Source organism: Frankliniella occidentalis, unplaced genomic scaffold (genome assembly GCF_000697945.3).
Source record: "Frankliniella occidentalis isolate FOCC.00 unplaced genomic scaffold, Focc_3.1 Scaffold208, whole genome shotgun sequence".
Lineage (NCBI taxonomy): Eukaryota > Metazoa > Arthropoda > Insecta > Thysanoptera > Thripidae > Frankliniella > Frankliniella occidentalis.
In genome coordinates, this window is record NW_026267334.1 from 207,184 (window position 1) to 217,327 (window position 10,144).

The 10,144-nt window shown below is 55.1% G+C and overlaps 1 protein-coding gene across 1 annotated transcript in view; it reads left to right on the forward strand.

Moving 5' to 3' along the window:
- Positions 1-9,826, forward strand: part of LOC113215101 (serine/arginine repetitive matrix protein 1) — a 121,582-nt gene extending 111,756 nt beyond the window's left edge. Inside the window, exons 4-10 of the mRNA XM_052272497.1 lie at positions 1,706-2,044; positions 2,466-2,732; positions 3,907-3,981; positions 5,338-5,551; positions 5,708-5,930; positions 6,004-7,967; positions 8,094-9,826. Coding sequence (XP_052128457.1) covers positions 1,706-2,044; positions 2,466-2,732; positions 3,907-3,981; positions 5,338-5,551; positions 5,708-5,930; positions 6,004-7,967; positions 8,094-8,218 — 3,207 coding nt within the window. The 3' untranslated portion in view covers positions 8,219-9,826. The remainder of the gene's footprint in view (positions 1-1,705; positions 2,045-2,465; positions 2,733-3,906; positions 3,982-5,337; positions 5,552-5,707; positions 5,931-6,003; positions 7,968-8,093) is intronic.
- The last annotated feature ends 318 nt before the right edge of the window (positions 9,827-10,144 follow it).

The following is a 10,144-nucleotide window of genomic DNA, read 5'->3' on the forward strand; positions in this document are numbered from 1 at the left end:
CAGCAGCAGCAGCAGGCGCCACCAGATGTCGAGGGGCGAAAGAGCGCGAAGGGCGCAGGGGGGGCTCAGCGGGGCTCAGCCCGAGGCTCAGCCAGAAACGCGGTATGATTTACGGCGTGGCACGGGCTGGCGCGGCGCGTGGCGCGGTGACCGGCCTCGCTTCTTAGGCCGAGGTATTTACTCGCGACGGTGGGGAGGGGGGTGGGGGTTAGAAAGAGATGCAAAAGAATGGGCAGCACCCCTCCCACAAACTTCATAAGTAGTTCTCTCTCTCTCTCTCTGTCTCGCGCTCTCTCTCTCTCCCTCACTCACTCTCTCACTCTCTCGCTCTCTCGCTCTCTCTCGCTCTGACAAGTCTATAGGCGGGACTGTTGTAAATCACGCACGATCGGCCGATGTCAGCAATACGGTGGGGACGGAAATGCGGGGATGCGAAATAACCGGAACATCCCTTTTTATGACAAATATCGATAGGAAGAGTGATGTGGTCGCCGGCGATTTCTCCTCATTCTACTGGACAGAACGGGGAACTTGTTGTCGAGAAGTCACTCGATGCATTTATTGCGAGTGCTCCTCAACACAATCTTTACAGTTGCTCCCAAGAGGCGACGTGGAGGGAGGGGGAATGGAAAGGGGGAGACGGCTCGAAAGCAGCAGTCCAAGGAAAAACACACCACCATCACATCAATTAATTAATTCTTCCCCTGAAAGTCCGGGAACTCTTTGTGGACATTTGACTCGGCAATGACATTCGGTGGAAAGCAAATTGAACCAGCAGCAGGGTCTGAGTGGCATGGCATAGCTCCAAGCCTCTGTGTTTGAGGTTCGTCTTTTAGAGTCGCCCTTTGGGTCGGAGCGGTCGGGACGCGTCTCTTATTCCCAGCGCACAGAATTAGGCGTCCAAACAGTTCCCCGTTTCCAAAATTTTCTAGAAGAATCGCAACTTTGTACACATCAGAACACATCATCATTTCAAAATCTTCGTCATTTTTGTGGTTACATGAACAGCAATTTATAGCCTGCTGCCTTCTGCTGTCTGTGCCTACGTGACTTGCCTCACCCTCACAAAAATGATAGTTTTGATTATTTTTTTAAAAAGTCTGCTTGGAAACAAAGCTCATTTATTGGTGTTTTTTGCCTTTTTTTCGAGTGGCTATTTTGCAAACGGGGATAACAGCAGGGATCGGGGTGTTCACCGTGGTGTTCACCGTGGTGTTCACCGAGGTGTTCACCGTGGTGTTCACCGTGCACATCTTCCTCCTCACTCGCTCTGCAAACACTCTCGCCCTTGTCACGCCGCGCAACCGGACCTTGAGTTGTTCGGTTGTTGCCGCCGAGGTTATCTCCTCGTCGTTCGTCTTGCCGTCCAGCTTTTTATCAGGGATGCGATTCGATCGGAGAAGGCGAGTCCCCCAGTCCCGCGGCGAGTGTGCGTCCTACGGCTCGACCCTTCGTGGGCGTTCCCTCAAGATAAATCTCCAGTGCCGCGACAAGAAATGCAGTAATATCACGGCCAAGGAAAAAACAGGACTAGGAGGAGGAGGATGTTGCAATTGGACACCACAAGGGAGGGGGGGGGGGGGTACGTTTTAGTGACTGCCTCTAGTCTCGCCGGGCAACAAGCCCTCCGTTTCAAAACTTTTGCGTTGGAGGGTTGGCCTGCTGCTTACAGGGAGAGGCGTGTAACAAAGACAACGTGTTGCAGCTACACCGCGGGCCGCTGACGGCCGAGAGCCTGGACTCCATCTCGACGTGCCCGACCACGGGCAGCGAGCGCGGCGGACTGCGGCCCCACGTGAACCTCAGCTCCCCGGAGAGCGCCTACTCCACGGGCTACTCCACGGACGGCACCTCGCCGGGCGCCTCCTTCCCGCCCGAGTACTACATCAACCTGCGCACCGGGACCCACTACTTCCACGGGCCCACCCCGCTGCCGCTGCCCCACCCGGGGCCGCTCGCCCTCGGCCCGCCCCCCAGCCTGCCCCCCGGGCTGCCCCCGCTGCCCCCGGCACTCCAGCCTGCCCTGAACCTCAGGCAGCCATGGGTAAGTACATGGGGACGCAACTCCTACTGTTGCGGGCTCAACACATTGTACTGTAAGCGACAGCGTTACATCAAACACGGAAGTGTGCATTTGAAAGGCGACCAATTCCTTACCAGAGTCAGCAGCCTTAATTCAATCTTTCTATCGAATTCTTTAATGAGCCCGAAAAAATTACTTAATCTTCACAGTTAAAGTCTTACGAAGCAAATTGCCAAATGCTTCGTACCTACGAAGGATTTGCTCCCTACGAAGCATCCAAATCCTTCGTATTACAAAGGATTTGGCATTTTTCTTCGTAAGACTTAAACAGTGTTTTTGAAGTATGCTTCTTCGATCCACCGCGGTACCAGGGGAACGATTTGCCGCGACCTGTTTCTACATTTTTCGTCGCATTGTATCCTTATTTGTGTTACTTGCCTAGGCGTGGCCGACGGGGCTGGTGCAGCAGCCGGAGCCACCACGACTGAGCTACCTGACACCGGGCCGCAGCCGCAAGCAGCAGCACCAGCAGCAGCAACACCAGCAACTTCTGCTCGAACAGCAGCAGCAGCACCTCCACCTGCTGCAACAGCAACAAAACCAACACCAGGCCCTGCTGCAGCAGCAGCAGCTGTTTCACAAGCAACAGCAGCAGCAGTTCACACTGTCCAGGACCGAGTCCTCAACAGAGGAAGACCTCGTCGGAAAGGTAAGGATCAAAAAGCGAAACTTCAAGATGAAAATTTATCCCCCAAAATTAAATGTCCTCTCGTCATTTGTCTTCTTGCTCGGCGCTGTTGCTGGTTTTATCCTCCTGAGCGTGGCGAAACAGACGTCTCGTCCCTCAGCTCGTAATTAATACGGAGGGTGAGAACTCGCAGATTTTATGAGCGGAATAAAATTGCACGAGCATCGCTGCCGCCCCTCATCTCCGCGCAACTCGTTTCATCCTGAAGGCAAAAGTTGTTGGTGCGGCCCAGCCAGCAGCCCCAGTACCCTCCTCCCCCTGCAGCGCTCCATCTCCTTCTTGCGCCCTTTCTCCCTCTCCCCGAGCAACATGATCAATGTCCATGCAGTGATTTATGGGGCTGAGGACAACGAAACAATCTGGCAATCTATGCCATGGTTTCTTTGGCGGAGCACAAAGTTTTAGCCCACTTGGATTAATCGTTCTTTGATACATTTGTTTACTCTCGCTTTTTTTGACTTCATTTCGGGTAAAAAAAAAGCAGTGATTGCCGAATATCTCGACCCCCCCCCCAGCAAAAGAAAAAAAATCATGGAGAGCGTCCTAAGAGTTCGCTTTAGTTTTCGCAATCAACATACTCCAACTTGGAGTCCCCTATACCCTCACCCTCATGGTGTGGTGAGCCTTAATTGAAATTGCAGGCAGCCATTAAAATCGACATACGTTACGTTTTCAGCCTGTTCATGAGCAAAAGCCATGCTATAGTTCGAGAAGTACTGCTGAGCGACTGAGAGTGTCGGGGGGGAGTGGGAGTCCTACGGGTCGTCCTTCCAGGATCCTTGGTGTCCCGCGTCCCTCCGGAGAATGTCCCGGACGCAAGAAAAACGGAAGTCCTCTCGCTTCTCCGTGTGGACATTGGCATTTAAAAGCGGAAAAGTTGGCCGTTGTCGTCTTCTCTCCGAGACAAATGGTCGACGGTTGAAGGGTTGGGGGCGGCCTGCCTGGAGCGGCTGGGAGGCAAGGCGGCCCGGCCGCCCGGGAAGTAGAGCGGCGCGCCCCGCAGCGCACGGCTGTGCGTCGGGTTGCCTACACAGCCACTCGCGGGCGCTGAGAGGGAGCCTGGCTCGGCCTGGCCCCAGGCCGGCCTTGCACGTTTCTTCGCTTTTATAATCGCTCTGGTGTTTTCTGTTCGCAGGCCGGCCGCCCGTCCTCCACCTCGTCGTCCACTCTGTCGTCGCACTCCTCGGCGCGACCCTGGCAGCCGGCTGAGGTGAGCGCAGCACCGCCCTGGAGCGCCACGGGGACTCCACATCGTCACTCAGAGGAAACTAAAATGATGCATAACTGTGAGGACCTCGACGACTCCAAGTCGCCGCCCTCCAATTATCGTTATTATTCTCGAGTGGCGGAAAAATAAAGAAGGGAACGGGAGAATAATAATATTTTAAGCAGAAGGGTCCCCCTCGCCCCACCCTCCCCCGGGCTGACGAGGCTTCAGACGGCTGGACACGGCCAGCCCCGGCCACACTGCCAGACAGACAGCAGCTGCCCCCGAGTTTTGTGTGAGTGCGAAGGAGATGCAAATAGACCTGAGGCCCGCCCAGTTGTGTTCGCTCTCTCTCTCTCTCGAACCCGCACAAACACCTATAGGGACCTTTTTCTCCCCGCCCGATCCGCCTGAAAGGGGCTGAGGGAGAGAAGGAAGGAAACCGAGGGGGAAGTCGGCTGCTTTTCTTTCTCTTTTTACCGGGTCTTTCGGAGTCTTTACTTTTCTCCACTTTTTGCAGTATTTTGAGAGGTAAACTAATGTTTGCGAAGCCCCCTACATAATATTGCGGTTTTCCGAATAATTCCAGACACTCCGAATCTCTGTGTTGTGCGATTTATTCGGACAATAAATATTTTACCTAGAATGGCACATTTGGTAAAAAGCTTATTCCAAACTTTTCCAGGTAGTCACGTGGTTCTGACCTGCCATCATCGCATTGCTCGGCTCATTCTCCCGCTAGGTTCTTTTTATTGCCTCCCCCTCCCCCCACCCGCCGGCCTTTTCCTCGGCTGACCGCCGCCCTGTCCTACTTTCGAGTTCCCTTCCTCCCCCTTTTGATGGGAAAGGACAGGAGGGCTGTTCGTTCGTTCCTCTTGCAGGATGCGATTTGTCATCCCACACGCAACCAAGTTTGACAGATTCGTTGCCCGCTCCACTAATCAAAACGACCGCCCCCTTCCTTCCCTTCGGCCCCACGTGGCTCGACATCAGTCTTCGCCTCACCTGCTGGTTTGAGGAGGAAGCCTCCTACAGAAGGGCTCTGCGGCTCCTGCGGTTTCATGACAGGAAATCAATGTGCGCGCCCGCCCCATTTTACCGCTTCTTTATTTTATTTTTATGGAGTTCACTTTTATTTTGATTAGGGAGGTACGGGAAGGTATTTATTTATGAAGATAAATTGCTAGGAGGAGACGTCCGGACGTCTCACAGTATGCTCGTCTTGTTCTTTATGTTTGCCTTACAGAATTTACTTGGTAGTAACAATAACGTCCATCGACTGTTCCAAAAAGTGTACTACAGAATACTTTTGCCTCTCCTCTGTTCTGTTCTCACACCTGCTGTGTCGCTCCCCCGCAGTGTGTCTCCTCGCCGCGCGCGCGCACGAGGATCCGGACCAACCCCTGGCTGCCCAACAGCCCGGCACCGACACGCAGTCAGCAGCAACATCAACAGCAGCACCAGCAGCAACAGCAGCAGCAACCGCAGCACCATCAGCAGCAGCAGCACCAGCAGCAGCACCAGCAGTACCCGCAGCAGCATGTGCAGCAGCCAAACAGCAGACAGGCTCTCGGTAGGCAGGCAATAATGACATGTAATTTTCAAGTATCAGAAAGTACCAGAGGACCTGCAGTTTGTAAGATTAAACCTCTCCCACCATTGAGGTGTTCAACGCGTAAGAACTGACTCCATTAATATGTACCTCTCTCTCTCTCTCCCTCTTTCCTAGCAGGATGTTCCTCGTCGCTCTCGCTGTCCTCGTCCTCCTCCTACGGGTCCGCCTCGGATGTGTCCCTCCAGCGCCGCGCCCCCGGCGGCCACGGCAGGGCCCGCTCCAGGGGCGGCCCGAGCGGCAGGGGGGCGGCGCGGCCGCAGCCGCTGTTCCAGCTCAACGAGGAGAGCCCCTCCGTGGAGGACAAGCCTCTGCCTCGGGGGCCCGCGCAGCCCAGCCCGTGAGTAACCAGTGTCCGAGGGGAGGGGAGGGCCTCGGCGGTGGGAGGGTCCCTCATACGCACCTGGGTGCAGTTCTGCTTGCAGAAGACACTCGCCGTTGCCGGTCGCGGGCTCCACGGCCGCGGGCTGCGGGCGAGCGTCGCGGGCGAGCAACCGACCCACGGCAGCAGCGCCGCGGTCGGCCTCCTCCGGCTCGACCTTCAGCGGCTGCTCCCGGGCGGCGGGCGCCTCGGGCGGACACCACCGCGGCCGCGCGCCTTGCGCCAAGCAGCAGCGGTCGTCGTCGTCGTCCTCGTCCGCGTCCTCCCGGACGGCAAACAACGGCTCGCCGCCGAACCTCTCCGACAACGAAGACGTCGAGGACGTGACGCTCAACGAAATGATGGGCAAGTTCGACGAGAGCTACGTGTACGAGAAGGAGACGGACATCCTCAGCGACAGCGACCCCACGGACGTTGAGGATTACGGTGACGACGTGGACGACGCAGACGCAGGTGACGAGCAGACGGACGAAGGCGATCTGGACTTCATCGACCGGTGCTCGCTGACGGAGCAGGTGTCGTGCTGCGAGGACCGGCTCGTGAACCGCGGCCACTGCTCATTCCACAACTTCCCACCCGGGCGGCGCCAGTCGAGCAGGCGACGGTCCAGCCGCCGAGAGACGCCGTCCCGCGCGTCCAACTCGTCCAGGGACGCCTCGGTGGGCAGCCCCCGCGGCAGCCGCACCCCCAGCGAGCGGCCGCGGCGGCGGGCGGCGGCCCGACAGGCCCCGCCAGCACCGCAGGCCGCGCCACCCCCGCAGCTCCAGGACCCCGCGCACGGCGGCAACCTCAACCGCATCGTGATGCAGCGGCTGCTGCTGCGGAGCGCCGAGCTGGCGGAGCTGGGCGCGCCGGGGCTCGGCGGCACCCGCAGCGCGGGCAGCACGCCGCTGAGCGCGCGCCGCCACCACCACCAGCCGCCCGCGGCCCCCGCGCGCACGCCCCACGCCGAGCACGCCCTGGCGGAGGCCGACAGGGAGGCGGACCGCAAGTACCGGCAGCTCATCATGCAGGCCGAGCACATCCTGGTGAGCATGACGGGCGGCCCGCTCGCCAGCCCGCTGGGCAGCGTGCTGCCGTCCAGGACCGCGGCGCCGCACTACGGCACGCCGCCCATGTCCAAGCGGCACCACCTGCCCTGCAACCTGAACCGGCGGCTGGACCACCTGCGCCAGGGCATGCTGCAGGGCGCGGGGCCGTCCGGGCCGCTGCCCGCCGCGCTCGCCCCCTCGCCGCTCGCCCGCGACCCCCGCCTCAACGACAACGCGGAGGAGAACCGGAACCGGTGGTCGCCCCTCGCCATGCCCCGGCGTGCCCTGCACGACAGGAAGCAGTGCTTCACGCCGGTGCTGTCCGACGTGCGGCGCATCGAGCAGCAGCAGCAGCAGCAGCAGCAGCAGCAGCCCGTGGACAACGTGAACCACGCGCTCCAGGCGCGCACCGCCCAGATGACGGCCGTCACGACCTCGGCGTCGTGCAACGGTAACGCCGCTTCACCCGCGTCCACGCCCGGCGGTCGGCGGAGGGGGCCGCCCCCGGTGCCGCCCCCGCGCACCGTGACTGCGCGCGCCCCCCGCGCGCCCTCGCCGCCCCCACCGGCTCCCGCCGAGCCCCCTGCGGTGCCCGCCCCCGCCGCGCCGCGCCTCAGCAAGCCCTTCCAGCTGAACCTGCAGGCGCTGCCGCCGCCCCCTGCCGCCGCACTGTCGTCGCCAAACGGCTGGACGGCCATCGAGGCCAGCTCCTCGGACTCGGACGGCTGCATCACGCCGAGGCCGTCCAGGGCGGTGCCCCTGCCCTTTGACCGGCGCGCCAAGAGCACGGCGACGACACCCACCTCGAGCAGGCCGCCGCTTGTGACCTACAAGTCCGTGGACACGCGTCTGGACGTGCTGGACGTGTGTCCGCAGAGCGAGCCCGTCAAGAGGAAGGTGTACGCCGGCAGTCAGACCCTGGACCGCCTCAGCAAGAAGCTGGAGCACACCGAGATAATGCCGAGTAAGTTCCTGGCCAACCCCATGACAAAATTCTGCTCTTACTGGTCATCACTTGATTTATTTTTTTCAAAAGCCAAACAAACAAAACACATTTTTAATTGTGTTTTTTTTTTTTTCCTGCTCCCAGGGACGCCGGTGCAGGACGCCGCGGACGAGGAGGACGCTCGGAGGAAAGCCATGCTCATGGAGACCCTGCAGCAGCTCAAGCACAGTCTTGAGACGCAGTCCGCCAGCCTACAGGTGCAGGCGTAGCTTAGCAAAGCTTAGCGTAGCTGTGCGGCCAGTCAGCCAGTCAGCATTCCAACTGTATTTTAGTGGCCAGAAAAACATGCAACTCGTGTACTTAAACTTTCCTATGACAGCACTGGAAAAGCAAAGGTAGGACTTCAAATGCCTTTTAAAGAATGTGAAATTTTAAGGCCCCATGGGAAAGGTAGGAAAATGTATGAAGATTCATAACAATTAAGCATCTTTGGGTAGTTTTTATTACCTTTGTGTTGGGGTGCTAAATTTTAATTCCTTTTCAAAGGCACTAACACCCTTTTCGTCCTACCTTTGTGTTTCCAGTAAGGAGGAGACCTGATGAATAAGTGCCCGAAGGGCTCCCTCATGTAAATATTTATGAGTGTAGTCTAAGACTATTTTACATACTGTACAGAAAATAGACATATTGTAAAAGAATCATTAATGTTTACAATTAGTTATGTACAGTGATATTGAATACGAATCCAAAGATTTTTTGTTAAAGAGATATTGATATGATTGTTTTATTGTTTAGTTTTTGTTGTGTTTTGGAAGTGTGGGTTTCATATGATGAGAACATTTACAGCTTTTGTAAGAACATGTTTGCCATATTAGACTTTTTGGTGAATTTCATAAAACTATGTAATAAGAGAAACTTTTGTGGTCATTTTTCATGACACTCTTTGCACTCATCTCAAGGCAAAATATGTTGAACATGGATCCTGCAGTAATATGAATTTATTATCAACCATAGGTTTAAAATTCAGAAGGCTAGATGGAATTGGATAGACTTACCTGGTAGCAATAGTTTTATAAAATGAACAGAAAATGTTAGCTTGATGGTTTGTTCGCATCATATCATGTAATAAATGTGAACTATTTCCCAAAGTGTTGGCCTTTAAGAGAGAGACCATCTTTTAAATCCAAACGAACACAATTACAAAGAATCTTGCATCAAGCTATTATATTAGTCATTTCACTCTAGGTCAGCGCTGCTTTCTGCAGTAAAGTAGTCAGTACCGTAGTAAATCAATATTTACCAGATTAGATTACGCATTAGGCCATTTTCTAGCAGAATACATTACTGTAGAATGGTGTAGACTAGAATAGTTGCAATACATACCAGTTCATCAGCTGTTTCATGTTTATGATATTGTCTAGAAGTATTCATATAAATATCAAATGAACCCATGGTGTGTGTGTCCTATGAGTTTTCACTTGAGACCTGGTTGTTTCCATCTCCAGATTTACCACATTTTAGCAAATTCAAGTATCTTAGGTATTTTTAATTAAGAATGCCCCCTCGCAGGACATGTTATGTTTTTTGTCATTGAACTCACTCAATTTTTAATAATAAAACGATGTCACATAGAGGGCTGATTGAGGTGCTCGTGGAGCAGGAACTAACAGACTGAGTTGTAAGGAGGATCCTTGACCTTTATTCCCTTTCATCTATTCATTTCTAAAATAATGTTGTGTTACCCAATGTTTTCCAGAACTGATAATTTGATTCACAAGTCCCTCTAAAATTGAAAATTGTTACCATCGCTGCCCAGCAGCAGGACTCATTGATTAAAATAAAGCACTAATCTTTACGATTGGTTTTTATAAAGATAAGTGTGTGTTCTTACTATTTTCTGAACCTGAACAACCTAATACTTCAGTTAATGACTGAGGAAACTCTCTATATTTAATGTAATACACAAACGTTCTCACTCAGATAGCATAAAGTGAAACAACATAAAATTAGTTGGTCGAGTACCTAGCTATAACTAAAGCTTTACACTTTCAGTTACAGTCTTTTGGATGCCAGTCGAGCAGGCGACGGTCCAGCCGCCGAGAGACGCCGTCCCGCGCGTCCAACTCGTCCAGGGACGCCTCGGTGGGCAGCCCCCGCGGCAGCCGCACCCCCAGCGAGCGGCCGCGGCGACGGGC